Raw genomic sequence first — 19,518 nt, 5'->3', positions numbered from 1 at the left:
ACAAGAAAAGAATGCACTTCTAAACATTTCATTCATTTACGGTTAATCAGGTAATAAAGCAGTAAAAAACCAGACCAAGGAAGGATTCTTGTAAAATTTCAATCAGGTTTTTAAAGCTGTTATAGCTGGTGTTGGGGTCATTCCTCAATAATGGGTTGCACAATAATCATGCACAAAAATGACACATTAAATACACTAACAGCAAGTGTCTGACAGTCTTTTGTTGGCTCACTAACTGCCCCTCCCACTCCCACCTCTGCATCTTCAGCACTGTGAAAAAGTATTTACCCCCTTCCTGATTTCCTAGTCACTCCAAATCATTTGCCATCACCCCCAACCAGTCACAGCAGATGGCTGCCCCTCTTTGAGCCTGGTTGCACTGAAGGCAACTGTTGTTGTGATTTTGCGCTATACAAATATAATTGAATTGAATTGGCTTGTTTTTTTTTTCCACATTTGCCACACATACATTTTCAGATGACATAAAATTAACACAGCAAAAGAACATCATACCAACAGTCAATTGTGGCGATGGTGGTAGTATGACGGTCTGGGGTTGCTTTGCTGCTTCAGGACGACTGATAGAACCATTAATTATGTTTGCGGCCTCAAAATCCTGAAGCTATAATTTTGTGCACTGAAGCTCAAGGGCACTTGGGTCCTGCAGCAGGACGATTTGAAAGACAGCAGCAAGTTCACCTCTGGCTGCAAAAAAAAAGCTGTTTTGGAGTGGCCTAGACATAGTCTGGAATCAGACTGAGATACTTCGGCATGACCTTAAACACGCAGTTTATGCTGGAGAACCCTCCCATGTGGCTGAATTAAAACAATTCTTTAAAGAGGAGTGGGCCACTTCAAAAGCCTCATTTCCAGTTATCAAAAATGATTCATTGTAGTTTTTCACACATTAGTAGATGCTACCTTTCAAACATTAGCTGGCATTACAGTTTTTCTGTCTAAAGCTTTTTGTTTTCAATGCTTTAAACAGGTAAACAGGACCTGTTATGCTTTTGCTTTCCTGTCTTTTGAATGTTCATTTAAATCATGGCCAGAGTTACAAATAATGAAGTCAGTGCATGTGCAATTAATCACAGTGAGCAAAAAAATAGGTTTCAGCCAGGTTTTTTCTACTCTTGGATTTGTGTGGTGTCATAGAGAGCAGATATTCCTAATGTGGTTGTCTCAGAAAGCCCCACCCACCTGCTGTTCCAACTGTTTTTTTAACAATGAGGAGCCAATCAGGAGAAAGCTGGCTGAAGGAGGAAAGAAGCCTATACGGCAGTTCCAGAGGATGAGGGGCTGCAGAGCAGTGATTCAGAGTTGATTCACCGCCCTGCAGAGCTATTCGAGTCCAAGAATGAAAATATGGTTCTGGAAATGAGCAGAATAGGTTCCTTTAATGGTAGTAACAGGGAACTGTCAAAGCAAAGTCAGTGGCTTCTTTTCACAGCTCTGAGAGCTTCCTTTATAAATGCAAAAATTGTCCTTTCTGCCTCACATTTCTCATCCATTCATTTTTTCTTCTGCTTTTTGTCTGACGTTATCCTTCTAGCCTGCTTTAAAGTAAAAAGTCTGCCTCCTGTTGGCTGCCAATTATCAGGTTTTTCTTCAGGTCAGAGCGCTGGCCTTAAAAGCTCCTTGTCCAAACACTAGAAATCAGATTAGAGCAGCGCTGATAACCTTGGGGGGATAAAAAAAAAGACAGTCGACCCCGGCTGCAGCGCACTGCTGTTTTCCTATTTGATTGGGCTATTATGGGCTGCTGTTGCCTAGGTGATGAAGACATATCATATGTACCACGCGGAGACGATCAGCGCAGAAACCAAGCTGCGGGAGGCGGAGCGGCAGGAGGGGCGCGTGAAGGGCGTGTCAGGGACTGGCGGAGGGGTGGAGCCTGTGTTTGGCCTGCGGATAGAAGAGCGCCACCAGAGACGCAACGCCGCCCGCAAGATGGAGAAAATGAGAGAGAAGGTAACAGTTTTATAGAGAAAGGAGACTGTGTTTCCTCTCAGGTGTCATCCAAAGCAACCAGATGGGTAACCTGTTCCTGCATGAGATATTTTAGAATGAGATACTTTCTTTATGTAATCCTAATACTTTCCACTTCTTGATTTCAACATGACTTGAAAGCAGAAAGGACTAATTATGAAAGCTATTTTTTTCTTCTTGTTGATCGCATTTGCAGAACAAACGAGGGGAATCGGTACACAAGAACCAGAAACCAACCATTTAATCTTCTTTATGTCTGTTTCTTTACTAGAGGAAGGCAAAGTACTCAGAGAACAAACTGAAGACCGTGAAAGCCAGAAATGAGTATCTGCTGACTCTGGAGGCCACCAACGCCTCGGTGTTCAAATACTATATCCACGACCTGCCCGATATCATAGATGTGAGTAAATTACAGAGTGTATTTGTGGCTCAAACCTTATATTCATCACTTAAAAAGGTTGTTAGGTTTGTAAGCCTAAATAGGAATTTGTTTGTTTAAAGGCAGTTTTAAAATGTATGGAGAGAGCTTTTATGAGATTATTTTTAGGGCCTCTGTTAATAGGAATAAAATTCCTTTAGATTTTTCCCATAGCGAATGTTACATCTATTACACTTGAAACTATGGTAGTACTTGAATTGCCTTGCAACTCTTAATTCTCTTAATAAACGTCACCAATTTCTACAAAATACATGCGGTCTTTTCCCTCTCGTGAATAAATCCCCATCTTTGTTTCAGTGCTGTGACCTTGGGTACCACTCCACTTTGAGCCGGGCACTGAGGACCTACCTGTCAGCTGAACTGAGCCTTGAAGCCTCCAGGAGGGCGGGTCTGGAGGTCCTGGAGGGGGCTGTGGAGGGCCTGGACCCTGCCCGTGACAGGCAGCGTCTGCTTGATCTCTACCCCACTGCTTTCTGCCCCCCACAGAACTTCAGCTTCCAGGCCCACATGGGCGACACAGTCAGTTTGCCCCTCTTTATGTCCTTTCAAAATAAGAGTCTGACCAATATTATTAAATTTAAATGTTCACCACAGAGAATTTAGACCTCTGAACAGCCATTTTCCAATTGTCTTCTTTTTTGTTTCATACCAGGTGGCCCAGATCACCTCCCAGCCGCAGGTCCAGTCTGAGCTCAGCCTCCGCCTCACACAGCTTCAGACCCGCCTGGCGTCTCTGAAGATAGAAAATGAGGAGGTCAGACACACAAGTACACCTCATAAAACTCAGGAAAACCATTTTGACATTAACTCTATTTTGAGTTACTAACTAGGACTACACTAAGATGGTTTATAAGCCATGTTTTCTAAGCAACTTCAGTAGGCCCACACAGAAGCTGATCTAATGTTTAATCCCAGATGGAAGAATTTAATCTGGAATATTTTTGACCGTTATGGTGCAGTTAGAGCTGTAATGTGGCTCAAAAGTCATCTGTGCCTGATATGTGTTACTGCAAGTGTTAATGTTGGCTAAGATGACATAACTCACCTGAAATCTGGCCCATATAAGGTGGACCTGAGACTGAGTCAACACCATCATTCGTTGCTAAAAGAGAACTGCAGATTTGCCCAATAATACCTGGGGCACTTATTGGTATTTGGACTAAGACTTCACATTTTTGTGTTTATTTTTATGGTCTCATCTCATGTACAGGAAGTTACCTCTTTTTCTTATTTTTTTCCCCTAATCCTTCTTAAAGCGCTGATCAAGAAAGTGCCTACCAGTAAGTTCAACAACAGATTTCTTTGAGCTGCTAAAAAAATATCATCACTGTGGACACAAATTTACTTGATGTTTGCACTAATCTGTCCTATTGTCCATCTGAGATATTTAGCTCCAGCTTTAGAAATTAAAACAACATAGAGACTCTGGTAAAAGTGGCCAAAACCCCTCATTGATTATTAATAACTTTCTAACAGTTATAAACTTTGCACAAAGTTATGGTAATTTATACAGATTTAATGGGGTGATAATGTGGCATATGTAGCCTCTAAAAATAAAGTTGAACCATCTGATAGCTGTGTGGTGCTGCAGACTGCCGGTGTCCTCGCTGTTGTTGTGCACAGAGGGCAGCTGTTAACTCACCCCGAAGGGCATAAAAATGCTGAAGGAGTCTGGATTAATGAGCTGCATCTGCACATCTCAGTGGCTTACAACCCACACAAACACAAATTAAAAACACTCATAGACTCATTACTCTTGCTGTAAATATAAACACTCTTTGCATATGTAGCATATGTAAACACTGCACCTCCTTAGGCATTTTTGAAAACAAAGCCACGCCCATAAAAAAATGACAGTAATTCAGATGCATTGATCCATGGAGCTGTGCTGAGACTGAGTAATGTGTTCAGATCTTACAAAGTTGCTCTTCCATTTAATATCGGTAGAAAAACTCGAGTCCAGTAGACCAGCAGACATCACCAAATGCTGTGTTTGCTCCCTTGAGATGCTCTGCATGACCTTTACTGCAGAATATCGCATTTCTTTATCTTTGGTTCATTATCCATTTGCACTGAGAAGCTCTGTCTGATCAGTTTTGCAGCATTCAGCCAAATCTGAGGAGAGAGTACAGCTCTGTACACTTCACATTTCATCCTGCTGCTTCTATCACTAGTGGTCTGGTCCCACTGGTAGCCATACAGGCTCATGCCATAACGATGCCGCCACCATGTCGGACAGATGATGTGGTATGCTTTGGATCACGAGCTGTTTCTCCCCTTTTCCATACTTTTCTGATACAAATTCACCTTGATTCAGTTTCTCCTTTTATTCCAGAATTGAGCAGGCTCTTTCAGATGTTTCCTTGAGTGTAACCAGTGGTTTGCACCTTGTCATAAATCATAAATCCTCTGTATTTATATTCATGAAGGTGTCTTTTGATTGTAGACTTTGACAGTGATCTGCCTTCCACTTCAAAAGTGTTTTTTGACTTTGTTAAATGTTGTGAAGTTGTTTTGATTAACAATGAAAATCATTCTGTCATGATGCACTATAGTTGTCGTCTGTGGTCTTTCAGGAATTTTTTGTGATGCTGAGCTGACCAGTACATTAATTTGATGGCTTCTAAAGTTTCACTGATAGGTTTATTCTGGGTTTTCAGCCAAATGATGGCCTCCCTTATCTTCACTGACATCTCTTTGGACCTCATATTGAGAGTAACATGTAACGTGGATACTTACTATGCTGTTCCACTTTTCTGCCACCTTTCAGGTGAAGAAGACCTGGGGTGCAACTCTGACCACCTTGCAGGACATGACGGTGCTGGACGACTTTGACGTCTCCCAGAGCTTCACCCACAGCCCGTCTTCCGAGTCGGTGAAGTCCAGCGTGTCGGACGGCTACTTGAACAAACCCAGTCTGGCCAAGAGACGGGCGAACCAGCAGGAGACCGAGCTCTTCTACTTCTCTGTAAGCCCAGCAGAGCAGATTTGTTGTTTTTTTTTATTTGACACTGTTTTTCACCCCAAGTTACTCATATTAGATGAAGGTCGGTTTTGAAAGTAGCAAATATTAAATAAGTATAGAGTAAACGGTGGCATGACATCCAAAACAGACTACAGTTAGTCAGATAAATCAGATTTCAAATAAGTTGTTACAGCTGCAGAATACAGTTATACTTTAGATTTCTATATTAGTGTTTTGTTAACGTAGTTTCCTTTATAACACCACAAAATGCTGTCCTGCTTTTTTTTATTAATTTATGACATTTTTTAAATTTCAGATTCGTCTATCTTCTGGTGGTGTCTCTACATTCGCTTACTAGATGATTCAATGTGAAGTTCATTGTGCTTTTAGCTGCTTTACTTGCACTAATGTACAGTGTGTATTGTAATCACTGCATTCTGCATACTCATACTTTATTTTAGTTTGTATAATTTAGCCTTTGTGTTTGTCATTTATGTGATTTCCTATATTCAGAAATTCCGCGAGTACCTGGAGGGAAGTAATCTTATTTCCAAACTTCAGGCTAAACACGATATATTAAAGAAAGCGTTGGCAGAGGGTAAGAGTCTCTCTCAGTCTTCTTTAGTCTTGTACTTTGTCAGACAGACTCTGATCAGCATTTCTTCACTTTTAAATCTTCTCCTTTTTTTCTTGCAGGATACAAAGCTGAACTGCTGACTACAAGGTAAGGTGCTTTCCTGTCGCATCGATAATAAGTGTTGTATCTCTTTGCTGTGCTTTGGCTCTCTAAAACTCTCATCTTTTGCTTTCTTTCTCCTTTTTGTACGTGTTTCAGCCGTGGGCGGAAGAACTCCCACAGCAAGCACCAGGTAAAGTTTGACCTCATCCAGGTTTTGAGGATTTGGGGAGGTGGGGGGTTCATGTTCTCCTCAACAGTAGTCAGTGCAAGATATCAGCAGCGCAATCTGCTAATTTGTCAAAGGCTACAATTTGGATTTGAAAGCCCAGAGGAGTGTAACCAATAAGCAGAAATATTAGCAATATAAATAAGGTTGTCATCTACAATGCAATGAAAGTGTATTAATGTTGCCCTCAGAACAGCAAGCTTAAGAAGCAATAATGACTCATTTTTAGGATTCATTTACCCATAGTATTACCCGTCCCTGCACCTGCACCATGTCAGACATTACTCGGGGCAGGAAAGATAACTTCTTGAACTTTTTATGCATACTTTTTGATCAATTGTTGGCTTAAAAGATAGCAGGACAGTGAAGCTGCACACACAATATCGATCATAAAACATTAGTAGTAATATCAGTGTATTAATGTAACACAGCAAAAACTACATTTCAAACATAAACATGTTAGTAAATGGCCTGCATTTGTATAGCGCTTTACTCAATCCCTAAGGACCCCAAAGCGCTTTACACGTTCAGTCATCCGCCCATTCACACACTGGTGATGGCAAGCTACCCAGTAGGAAAACATGGGGTTAGTATCTTGCCCAAGGATATTCGGCATGCAGCCAGCAGGCAGCCTGGGATCGAACCACCAACTTTCTGATTAGTGGCTGACCTGCTCTGCCACCTGAGCTACAGCCACCCCGCGAGTTTTACAATAATAAAGCAATTTACACCACAATTCTCTTTTCTGCTATGGTGAGCCATTAATCTCATAATCAAGGGATATACCATATAAATGTAATGTTTTTGCATGTCTGTTGATTGGTGCATGTCCACAACCTGTCTACACATAATACATTAATGTACATGAAAAAGATCTTCAAGAATCTTATAAATATAACAAAATTAAAAATACTCTGCACTCCAATTGCGTTTTTGTAGGATTCAACCAAAGCCATACCCTTGCTTGTGGAGAGCTGCATCCGCTACATCAACCTACATGGTGAGTGTCACTTTTCAGCTTTAAACAATGTGAAATAAATGCTGTAGTGGCTGATGCTGACAGATGAAGGGCTAAATTAGAGAAAGGGATGAAGCGTTTGTTAGTTACAGCAAAGAAAACGACTGGAAGGTATGAATTTAATGTACTGCAGTCCTTCTTCCTGCTTTCCATCAGCTATAATTTTGGTTCAGAAATGTTGTTGCGTGTATTTGTGGGCTGTCCAGAGGTGTTTTACACTTATAAACTAAAAGAGGGACATTGTGAACGGTGCTGCAGGAGGCAGTTAAATCCTTTTTTGTTGATCACATAAAGCCGCCTAAATCTTAACTGTCAAACTCTCGTGTTGGCATCCTTTCACTCTCTTCATTCTGCAAACAACAAAACTGCATCACAGCCAGCCCCTGACAGCTGAACAAGTACAAAACAGTGATTTCATTTTAATTCAGTCATTCCCAAGCTGCAGCTGATAATCATTTTTTTGTAATTATGCTATAAAACTGAATTTAGCCTCATACTCAACATGGTGTGTTCTACAATGTACTTTTGGTGGCATGTAAAATAAAATGTACTCAAATATTCATATCGTGATATATTTTACATTTTAAGTAATCAATAGCAAAATAACAGATAGAGACCATGAATAAAAGCTCTTTTTGTCTGCCTATGAAATGCACGAAACAGTCCAACCCAAGAGTTCATAGACATTGTGATTGTGTTGTTTATTCAGCAGTGACTTCTTGGCCGCCCACTGAATATGCAACTGATGTAACTCATCATTAGATCCTTAGGATAGCACCTAGTAGCCCAAGTTGGCAGCTACCAATTCTAGATTAAGAACTACAATCCTAACTAACACCAGTTTTTGGCAGAATGTTACTCTAGTCCCTAGCAATCCAATACTATCAACTAGGCATTGCTTCCAAGGCATTGGTGTCACATGGCTAATAAATAGCTTTTGAAGCTAGCTACTAGCATCCCTCTGTTATCAACTACAATTTCTATGTGGTCAGTGGTCAGTAGGCATATGAACTACAAGATTCATGCATTGATTAGTACTTTATCTTGTTAAATCAATATATAAATCAGTCTTTGGCACTTCGCCATAAAAAACTAGCAAGTGTTCATACTACAACTTATGTCAACGTTTGTTTCTCAGCATTTGGGACAGATCTGCTAGGCTTAGACTGTGACTATGTGCAACCTCCATCCCTCTGCTGTTCCCAACAGGTCTTCAGCATCAAGGCATATTCCGGGTATCAGGATCACAAGTGGAGGTCAATGACATCAAGAACTCGTTTGAAAGAGGTGAGAGGTCAACGGGAAGGTAACTCGACTGTCATGTGATAAGTACGCCGGCAAACTTGTATTTGAGGATTTCTCTCTTCTGCCTCTCATGCAGGTAACGATCCGCTGATTGACGAGGAAAGCAACCATGACATTAATTCTGTGGCTGGAGTGTTGAAGCTCTACTTCAGGGGTTTGGAGAACCCTTTGTTTCCCAAGGACAGGTTCAATGACCTCATCTCCTGCGTCAGTAAGTACTGCATAGACAGACTGAATCATTCATGATAAAAACAGAAAAATAATGTAAAAGAAATGGTTTGATCACAGAGCAACCAAAAATCCACCGAATATGTTAACGATTCAGAAAAGAATCACAAAGATTTGATATTAATATTAGGATGTTTATATTAAGTTAAGGATCGGGACTTTTTCATAGCAAATAATCCAAACCACTGACCTTGTCCTGTGGATGGGCTCATTTTGGATGTTCTCTTGACTGAACTTTGGTCAAATTTCAGTGTGTTTTTGCCACTTAATGGCGTTCAACTCTTGTCAAATATAGCTTAACCACATTATCATTCTCACTGATGAAGCAGGCAGTGTTTTTAGGAGAAAGCATGGGAAAATATGACCAACTATCACTCCTAACAGGAGGTTAATTAAAAATGTAAAGTTTTAATTAAGCACTTTTTACCTATAAAAAGTGCTTAATTAAAGCACTTTCATTAAGCACTATTAAAGTGCTATTGACAATGTCCCTCTTTTAGTTAAAAAAATCCTGAAAGAGCTTGGGATGGACCTTCATAACACTAGATGACATGCACTAGTTGCTAGATGCTAGCATATACTTGTTGCACATGGCGAACAAGTATAACCTATACAAGCTACATAGTGGATGAAGTTATGCAGAGCTCCAACTAACTTGGGTGGTGTAGATGCAGTGAAATGTGAAAAGATCCAACAGTTGGTTATTTGTGTCCCAGTGAAATGTTCAAATCAAGTGATTGTCTGTGAAGCTCGACTTTCATTTGCTTTAACACTTGAGTCTGAACCGTTTGTGCAGCTTCCATCTGCTGCGGTGAAGCTCAGCATGAATCTCTGTCTATCTATTCAGCCCACACGCAGTCACTTTCCCTCTCGGTTTCCTCGTCTTTGTTTCTCGTTAGTGTCTCTTTGTCTCTTTGAAACCCATCCCCTCCACAGCAGAGACATGGAGCTGCCTGCTTCCCTTTCTGCGGCACCGACTGGCGTGTTTCAGGATGTGTCATCGTGTTACAGACACCTCGTGATGTCTCAGGGACTCATAATGACTTTAGATTATGTGCATTTTCCTGCTGCAGGGATAGAAAACCTGTACGAGCGAGCGCAGTGTATCCGTAAGATCCTGCTGGGTGTCCCAAGGGCGACGCTGGTGGTGATGCGCTACCTGTTCGCCTTCCTGAACCAGTGAGTATCCACTTATACAAAACCGGGCCCTCACATTTATGATAATTGCCCATTTTTGTGTTTTCCCAGCTGGGTGGGGAGATGCCTCTCCTGTAGTGAAAAGGGTTCGAAGTGCACACTTGTATAGATGATAAAACACAGCTCATTTTGTTTCTGCAGCCTCTCAAATAAATATAGAATGAGAGAGCAGCATGGAGAGGCAGGAGGTGTGAACAGGAAGTGTGATGAGCTGGTGCGATGTACCAGGCGAGTGATGTACTGGTGTGTTTATTAGCAGGGCTCTGAAATGCATTCAGCTTCAGTGTTATTAAACCAGGAGCTTCACGGTCGAGCGCAGAGAAGATATTTCAATCACTATTTGAAATGAAAGCTGCAATAATGGAAAAATGCCAGAGTTTATTGAATACAGACTTTTAGCTTTAGAAGTGTATTTATATTGTATTGAGGCAAGCTTTTTTAAAATAATAAGGCAAAGCAGAGCATCACATAAAGAGCTGTGGAGTCATAGTTTGCAGGAAATTTGCTGCATGGTTTCATAGTAGAAGAGAGAACGTTAAAAAACATGCAGAGAGTAACAATATTAGGACCTTTTTGGTGATATTAGAATATTCTTTAATAAAATAATTCAGAAAATACAGGATTTTTTTCCTTTTTAAATTAAAAATAATTATAAAAATTCATTGGATGCATTTATTTTATAGGTTTTCAAAGCCTAAAAAATTACAAAACTTTATAAATTAATGCAAAGAACATAGCAAGTAATAATAATAAAAATAAAGCAGTAACCTAATAAATCTCATGTGATCATAAATTACATATTTCTGAGGTTTCGGGGCTGCTGCTTCGAAGTTCAGAAACATTTATGTTTCATTTTAATTTATCATTTTATTATTTTTCATAAAACTTCATAGAACTGTGGTTACATCAATAACTAATCTTTAATTATTTAATTATTATTTAATCTTTTATGTAAGTAATCTACTAACTTCTGAACTCTTACGCTGTCTTCTCAAACCAGACTCCATTTAAAAAATAAATAAAAAGCATAGAGATTGTATTCTCCATTACAGTCTTGTGTATGAATCAAAACCTACAAATTGCTTTGTCACCTTTTGAAACCAGCAAACAACACAGAAGTGTAAAACTGACTTTTGCATAATTAATCTGGTGAGTCATAGTTAAGCATCAAAAATGCTTAAAATGCAATACCAAACAAAAACATTTGTGGTTTTTCTTTGTCTTATCTGAAGGTATATTCGGTATTTTAAGGTGTGAACTGTTATTCAGACAAAAAGAAGAAAACTTTTATTGATTAAAAAGTCAGAAAAAAAATCACGATTTTATGTTGTTATTAAGTATCAGAGAACCATGGTTACGTGAGAAACCTACTGTTGTGCCACTGTAGGTCTCAATTAGAGCGAAATGGTGATCAATCACTTAATCGACAGAAGTTTAATTGGCAATTATTTTAGTAAAGTCTCATTTTAAACAGTTATTATTTAAGCAAGATTTGATATTTTATTTCAGGGAAAATTATAGTTCCCTTTACTTCTCAAACTAGACTCCATAAAAATAATGTCAGTTTAAGACAGATGAGGAAAATTGTTTACAGTCTTTTTAGTGCTCACTTTTCTTTTTCCTCACTGCTCCTCAGAGCCATATTTCTAATATTTAGACACATGTGTACAGTGAAACATTAATAAAGGAGTCATACTTTTTAAATTTCTAAATTCAGTGTTTCTCTCAGTTTTGATAATTAACAGTTTAATTGTAAACAAGTAAAGTTTGGCCACATTGCCCACGTTTCTGCAGCCTTTCCCAGTACAACGATGAGAACATGATGGATGCTGGAAACCTGGCCATTGTGTTCGGCCCCACCCTACTGCCGACACCGGAGACCCTGGACCAGGTGGCCTGCCAGGCACACGTAAATGAGGTCATCAAAACGGTCATCCTGCACCATGACAACATCTTCCCCGACACCAAGGAGATGCCCGGCCCAGTGTATGAGAAGTGTATGACTGGAGACCAGTACTGGTGAGCATCAGGATGTTATCCTTTATTACGCTCTGTTGGAAATTAAATTCATTTATGTTATTAATAACAAAACAAAACAGGATTTAAGACCTCTATATGCCCATTTCTTCGCCAGCCTTGAATTTTGTTTTTATATTTTAATGTTTTCAGATTAACTGTTTCATTTCTGATATTTTGGTAAATTCTTACTTTGACAGTTTCAACCACGTGTTCCCTGGTATTTCACCTTTAATTCAAAATGCAGAAATAAATCACACATTGATATCATGCAGTATGACCCGCACTTCACGGGGACATCAATAATTCTGATGTTCATCAAGAATAAACACAACAAATCTTCTTAAAGGTACCTTCTGTAATGAACCTCTGCAGGATTTAACTAAAGCTTTCACCACAAGGGGGCAGATTTTTTTTTTCCACTGGGTGTGTAGAGATGTCTCCAGATGTGTGCAGTTGTTTAATGTCTAATAGTTCTTTTTAGCTTTCCTTCATTTCCACAGGCTTTACCTTATGTCCCACTGCTGCTGGAAGTAAAAATGACACCAAAGTACAGTCTGGCTGTGGTTCAGCTTGCGTTGATAACTCTTTAAGCTATTTTAAACAGAGGAAAATACTTCAGAGCTCCTTAAAAGGGCAAAGAAAGAAACACCCTGCAAAACCTGAACCAGAACATTTTAGATTTCCTTTACTGTCACAGTAACTCAGCAGTAGATCTATGTATATCACTACATGTACTGCAAAGAGGAACTTCTTATAGGAAATTCTGCATTCTTTTAATGGTGTTTAATGTATATAAATAAAGGTTAACTGCAGGGTGGGGCCTTTGAATAAATTGAGCTGTTAGTTTGAGCAGACACCTGGCAGCCTGTCAGGAACACGAGGTGTTGGAGCAGACAGTAATCCTTCTGCTGTGGGAAACCTCCTACAGCTTCTCTTTTCCCACCATCTTCTGAATCTTGACATTCTACTGTAGCCGTAAACGTCCTCAGACTCCAATGAGCGGGCTCGCCTCCTGCTGTGCGTGTTTCTCCCTTTGTTCCCACACTGAATGGACGGGTGTGTGTCAATCTGCTGCTTCTTCTTCCCACAGCGAGAGTCCGTTCAGCGAGCCGGGAGCGTTGGAGGAGGCCGAGCCCGACGCCGGCACCGAGACCCAGACCAGCGACGAGGGTACGCATGACCCCTGACCTTCACGCAATCGCCCACACTCCCATACTCGTACTCCCTCGTGGTGGTGGTGGTGGTGCTGGAGAGTGGTTGCTACGGCAACAGCAGCCATGGAGACACTACCACCACTCTCCTTCCCTCCTTTCATCCACACCCCACCCAGCCTCCCCTCCCTCCTCCCCATCTCTCCATCTGAATTAATAGAAAAGACTCTTTTTAAAGCTCTTTTCTGATTGGTGGAGCGGTGGGCGGAACAAAGCCTAAGGGACTGTTGATTGACAAGTTCAGGTTCACCTGCAGTTCGATGTTTGGCTCTTATCTTCACCTCCTCCTCTTTTCTCTCTCTGTCTCTTTGGCAGAGGGTGAAGCTGTGGAGGCGGTGGCGAGGTTCGACTACGTGGGCCGGTCGGGCCGCGAGCTCTCCTTCAAGAAGGGAGCCTCCCTACAGCTCTTCCAGCGCGCGTCACATGACTGGTGGGAGGGCCGGCACAACGGCAACCACGGCCTGGTGCCTCATCAGTACATCGTGGTGAAGGACAGGCGAGTGCACAGCCCGAGATGGTTTGTACACATCAAAAACACAAAGTTAAAAAAGCTGCAGCACAGTCTGAAAATACTCGAATCCATAAAATAATCAAAGTTCATCATTAAATGTGCTAAAATGTTTAGAAAACAATGATTTTCAGTTTGTGTTTTTTCACTTAAACAAATGTATTTGATTTTTTTCCTGATTGCAGGCTTCTGAAATGATGCTTCTTTTTGGTTTGCGTCCTCATAAAACTGCAAAATATCGTTTATAAATTACAAAAACTGTTGTCGTTTATTGAGTTCATGCCAGTATTCAGAATTGCATATGTTGTACTGTTTATCTACTTTTTAATGATTTTGCTAAATTACAGGATAATAATGCCAATGCATTCAGGGGTTTTTTGTGTGGCTACATCTTAAATGTGACCAGAATTGTTTTTATAAATACACACGCAACTGTTCCACAGTTTGTTAATGCAGATGTCTAATCAGCCAATCACACAACAGCAGCTCAGTGCATTTAGCATGTAGAGATTAGGCATGTAGACAGGATCAGAATGAGGAAGAAAGGAAAGGGCATTAAATTTTTTAACACTTGATTCATTTTTGTTTCATTTTTTTATTCGCGTAATAATTTATAATATTCTGATATAAAAACATTACATTGAGAATTTGGGGGTTTATATACAGCGTCTACGTGAACAAGAGCATTTTAAATTCATTTGCATTTCTTTGTGCCGCATCGTCACGATGTAACATGTATATTATACCACATGAGATGATTGGAAAAAATTACAAAAAATAGTATAATTATTTTTATTTCCTACATATTTCCTAGACATAATTTAGCCTTCACTTCCGTTTCACATTTTATAAAATTACAGTGTAATGTTATCACAGCATAAACTATTTGCAAAGTTTAATTTTACTCAAGCATTTTTCAAAATATTTTTCAAAATATTTCAGTTTGGTTCAAGCTTTATTTTAGTATAAGTATTTCTGTTTTCCATAGATATCAATTTATATGGACATATGTGTATAGATATACATAGACAGATGTTTAGTGTCTTATTTGCATTTTTAATATTCGTATTTACCTAGTTTTTATCTTCAGTTTTCCAATACAAGAGCAAGAACAAAGGGGATGCATTGTGTGTGTAAACGGTTAAGTTTAGTCGTAGTTTTGAGTTGAAATCTTTCTTTGTAGAAGTTCTTGTTAGCATAAGTGGCTCGATGGCCTCATTGAAGAGCTGCAGTGATGGATTTGTCTGGATTGCCGCTCACTGGATTGTACACCTTGTTGATTAACAGACTGATTGGGCCGAGGCAGTCACTAACCACATACTATTGATCAGTTAATTGATGATTGGTGCGCTGTGCTAGTTCAGCTCTCCAGTTTCCAGAGTGATTTTTCCTGATTGAGAGTCTGTGTCTTCAGGGCCGACGCCATGTCAGACACACTCAGTCAGAAAGCCGACAGCGACGGAGGAAGCAGCAGCACCGACGATAAGCGGTCTAGGAGCGAGCTGAGCTCCCCGACCGACATGAGACCTCCAGAGACCTACAACAGGTCTGTCATGTAAGACACCTGGGAGGATTTTCTGCGGCGTGTTTTAAGCCCATCCTGTTCTCTCACCTCTAAAAATACCTGCGGATCTCATCACGCTGGTGTCACAGCTGTTCTCATGTGACCAGTTTCCCCATCTGCAGACTCCAGACACCTTTTATTTTATTCGTAGTCATTCCTCACAACACGTCAAGGAAGGCAGCCCAAGTGTGGCTAAGTTAATCTGTGCAAGAGGCTTAAAAAGCCTTCAGTACCAGTGTGATTATGTGGACATGCTTCTTAGACCGAAAGCTTTCTAACACTTTGCATAAAATTTTGTGTTTTTTATGTTGGACTCTTTTAAAAACAAACAAACACAAAACCCCCACACCTAACGCCATCACCTATCGGCTGCTAATGTGTATAATAAAAATGGGAGCATTTCCATGATTTCCTGGTTCATCTGCAGTTACGTAAAGATTTATACAAACTGGACTTTTGTAAAACTCGAAAACTTGAAGCGTCACTTAAGTATTTCATATAAGTAGCTGAATTTATAAAATCCACAAAGCTGTTTAATTATTTGAGTTTAAAAATAACATGAGAGAAGCTTTGGTACAAGCAGAGACGAGCTTGCGGGTTCTCCAAAGGGAAGATAGCATGTAGTTCAGTAGTTGCTGAATATGATTTGTTTCATTCTACCTGAGTTAATGCTGTTTACACTTCCTGTTGACAGCCACAGGAGGAAGCGAACTGATGGTTTATTCCGCCGCCCCCTCTGTCGCTCTAACGACAACCACGGGAACGGAGGCGTGATGGAGCGCAGTTCTCCTCCGGTGACGGGTCACTTCAGCCCCAGGGACCTGCTGCTAGGACGGGGCCAGGGCTTGACCCCGCCCCTAGACAGCCCGGAGCGCCGCCGCCGCTCTGCAGCTGTGACCATGACGGTCAGCCGACACGATTCTCTGCGGAGGCCGGAGGACACACCTATACGACGCTCCAACAGCGGGCAGCATGGCTTTGGAGACTCCCATCGATCCCGAGCTCTCGACCCCGACGCGCTGGCACAGGTACGCCTAGAAAACATGTAACGTGAGATGAATATTGAAAAAAATCTTTGTTTTCATTGCATGCAGGTGTCACCAGACTGGAGGGGGATCTGAAAACAGACAGCAGAAATTCACCTAACTATCTCTGATTGAAATCCTAAATCCACGGTTGAGTAACACTTTTATATATCAGTGAGCAAGTGACACTGATGGTATCAGACTCTAAAAATTCTCAGCTACGACTCTGCCAAATCTGAACAGCAACAATGACACATCCATTTTAATCACAGTAGTACCACAACGCCTCTTGAGTGAGCTCCATGCTTCTCACAGTGTCGCCAGTGGGAGAAAATACAACCCAGTTCTGGACAGCAAAAAAATAAAAAAGCTTTAAGGGATTTTATATCGAATTGCTTCAAACTGGTCCTTCTTGTGACACGCTATAAATTCTTTAGTAGCTCTAAATTTGTGGTTTCAGTTTTCTAGAAATTTTACTTGGATTTTTTTACTCCTTCAAAAAGTTTGCTGTTTCTTAATTTCTCTAATATTTAGACAAAATTCAAATCATGAGGTCCTCGTATGCGAAGCAATCCTTGTGAACGAAACACTCTGGTTCAGGCAGTTTTTTTTCTACTCTTGCTCTGTATGACATCATTAGGGGCCGTTTTAATCTGGAGGCGAAAGTGAATGGGGGTCTTCTTTGAGGTCGAAATGCTTCCATGTTAAGTCAGAACACCGACAGGTTCCAGAAAGTGATAAATCATGCGTTATTTTTAAAAAAGTAAAATCTTATCTGTTACGTTATTTGTCTCAAGATTCAGTCAGAGGTTTTCATGATTTACTACAGAAAGATACAGTTCGACTTAAGACTCTACCTTCCAAACTGTGAGTGTGTGTTTGGCTTTTAATACAACACTCTCATTCAGACAGTTTTTTGTACTCTTAGCTCTGTTTGTGAGGGGCAGCCAATAGTGAAAAAAGCACATTTAAAGGAGAGGAGGTAAAATGGTTTGTTTCAGAGTAAAAAGTCATTTTCTCTGGCCAATACTGAGATAATTACTTTTACCATGATTACTCACACTCTGGAAAAATGTGGATTTATTAAACTTTCAAATAAATTGTCTTTTTAATTAAGTTGATTTAAATGAACTGTGCTAAATTGAATGAATACGTTTTTTGGCAGATAAAGGAAACAAGAACATTACTGCAGCACAATAACAGCTGCATCTTGATTTTTCTCGTTTTAATAATCATAAGTTAAATTAGAATTAACTGATTTGTCAAAATTAAATTACTTTTACAAGCCTAAGAGAGGATAAGATAAGTAAGGATTATTTTAAGCTCTGAATATGGAAAAGCTACTTTCCAGGAATAATAGATGGAGCTGGAAAAGAACGTAATAGGTCCCCTAAAATATACATGTATTAATTTTTGAAGAATCATCCAAGGAACCAAAATCTAACTTGATGTGTGAATGGATTCATTTAAAACTGTTAACTTATTCTTCAATCATCCTCTCCGCCTGCAGGACATCGAGGAGACCGTGAGTGTGGCTTTGGGGGAGTTGAGGCAGTTGGAGCGACAGGGCTGCCGTCCAGCCCCCGACGTGGTCCTGGACACCCTGGAGCAGATAAAGAACGGCCCCATCACCACCTGCTCCTCCGAGTCTCCCAGCCCGCACAGCACCCCAAGCACACCAGGCACACCGGGAACCCCCGGCACCCCCGGAACTCCCGGGACGCCCGGTACCCCAGGCACCCCAAGCCCCCTGAGTCCTCTGAGCCCCATCAGTCCACTTCCTGGACCTCCATCTGGACCTCCCAGACCTGCCAACCCATCCCCTGACGCTCTGGGTTCCTTCAAGCCGGTGGCAGCCGCTCGCATCGGGGCTCCGCTGCGACCACCTGCCCTGAGACCCAAACCTATGGTTCCACCTAAAAGCAGCACCCCGCCTCTACCCCCGCCACTGGACAAATCCTGCACCATGTGAGCCAAACCAGGCCAATAAGAGGCCGAATCAGGCCTACCCGGGCCAAAAATGGGCCAGAAGAGGAGATCAGGGTACTGCTTAATGTTTATAATCAACATGAGGGTAGAAATGGTAGGAAAGACGAAAAAGGCTTTTAATGTAGTAATAAAATATAATATATGACATGACTTATGATATGATATGCCATGATATTTATGTGTTGTCAGGTTGGTGTGTACTCTCTTGGTGTGTAGGGGTTTACTTTCTCCATGTATCGAAGCATTTATCAAAGGTTAGCTAAAAGAACTGCTGATGCGGAGATGCAAGTACGAGCGTGGGCGGGGCTTCCTGTGTGAGATCGTAATCAGAGAGAGAGAGAGAGAGAGAGACGCGTGGGGGGTGTGGGGGGAGTTGGGGAGTGTAGTTCAGCTCCAGTAAAACTGTAGTTTAAGTGATGTGACTGTTGCCAGAAAAAAAAGGAAAAAAAAGAAACGAACACGATTGGATGCTGTATCCAGGACAAGCGACTCGATTGGGAAGAGGACGCGGCAAACGATGGTTCAACAACGTCTGCAGGACTTTATAATTTATTTTTTTAATTTTTTCACTCGGTTCAGCTGCTAAGCTCACTTGCACCTCAAAACCACGAAAACGCCTCCTGAGGTCGTCAGTGAAAGAAAACTTATTTAACCAACGTCCAGCTACTTAATGAATGTTTCCTGTATTTTAACGACTGTTCAGCCATCTATTGAATGTTCGGCGAGCCGCGGCGGCAGCTCGCTAAACTTTTTAACAGCCATCTTGTGTTTTCAGACGGGGGAACCTCATGCCCAGACCGGAGCTTCATTCAAACAGGGTGGTGGAGTGAGTGGTGGAGTTTGGTTAGAGCTTTTTCTGGGACGGGTAGGGGGTGGGGTGGTTGTACGATTTTGTTGCTGTGTGTTTGTGAGTGGTTGTAAGTGTGTATCAAGGAGCATCAACGCCAAGTTAAGAAAAAAAATTATGTTTATTTTTTAAATTTTGGGAATAGAGTCGAAAGGTGATGAAGTGTTTGTGAGCTATAAGAGAAAAACTTCAGAGTGACTGAAAATGCTTCGTAAGTGTGACGTAATCTACGTGAGGTGTTCTGTAGACCGACAGTTTTATTCTGATACTCAACTTTAAGGTTCTTAGTCAGGTCATCGTAGTCTAAGG

At 40.9% G+C, this 19,518-nt stretch overlaps 1 protein-coding gene across 2 annotated transcripts in view; it reads left to right on the top strand.

Moving 5' to 3' along the window:
- The window catches only part of LOC147310071 (SLIT-ROBO Rho GTPase-activating protein 1-like), a 40,660-nt gene extending 21,943 nt beyond the window's left edge, over positions 1–18,717 (top strand). The window contains exons 6-23 of one of the 2 annotated variants that reach the window (XM_086268777.1): positions 1,774–1,971; positions 2,261–2,389; positions 2,726–2,947; positions 3,081–3,182; positions 5,199–5,396; positions 5,907–5,991; positions 6,090–6,117; positions 6,229–6,262; positions 7,238–7,298; positions 8,526–8,603; positions 8,698–8,832; positions 9,923–10,028; positions 11,841–12,065; positions 13,156–13,235; positions 13,592–13,772; positions 15,199–15,330; positions 16,043–16,376; positions 17,884–18,717. In XM_086268777.1, coding sequence (XP_086124903.1) covers positions 1,774–1,971; positions 2,261–2,389; positions 2,726–2,947; positions 3,081–3,182; positions 5,199–5,396; positions 5,907–5,991; positions 6,090–6,117; positions 6,229–6,262; positions 7,238–7,298; positions 8,526–8,603; positions 8,698–8,832; positions 9,923–10,028; positions 11,841–12,065; positions 13,156–13,235; positions 13,592–13,772; positions 15,199–15,330; positions 16,043–16,376; positions 17,884–18,345 — 2,790 coding nt within the window. In that variant the 3' untranslated portion in view covers positions 18,346–18,717. Of the gene's footprint in view, positions 1–1,773; positions 1,972–2,260; positions 2,390–2,725; positions 2,948–3,080; positions 3,183–5,198; positions 5,397–5,906; positions 5,992–6,089; positions 6,118–6,228; positions 6,263–7,237; positions 7,299–8,525; positions 8,604–8,697; positions 8,833–9,922; positions 10,029–11,840; positions 12,066–13,155; positions 13,236–13,591; positions 13,794–15,198; positions 15,331–16,042; positions 16,377–17,883 lie in introns of both variants that reach the window. The other variant, XM_086268776.1, reaches the window with a different exon arrangement.
- The last annotated feature ends 801 nt before the right edge of the window (positions 18,718–19,518 follow it).

The sequence above is a fragment of the Aulonocara sp. 'chitande type north' Nkhata Bay genome, linkage group LG17, assembly GCF_057382095.1.
Source record: "Aulonocara sp. 'chitande type north' Nkhata Bay isolate Kocher_YH1m ecotype deep benthic linkage group LG17, A_spYH_male_GT1.1, whole genome shotgun sequence".
Classification (NCBI taxonomy): domain Eukaryota; kingdom Metazoa; phylum Chordata; class Actinopteri; order Cichliformes; family Cichlidae; genus Aulonocara; species Aulonocara sp. 'chitande type north' Nkhata Bay.
This window is presented reverse-complemented; position numbering and strand designations above follow the sequence as displayed.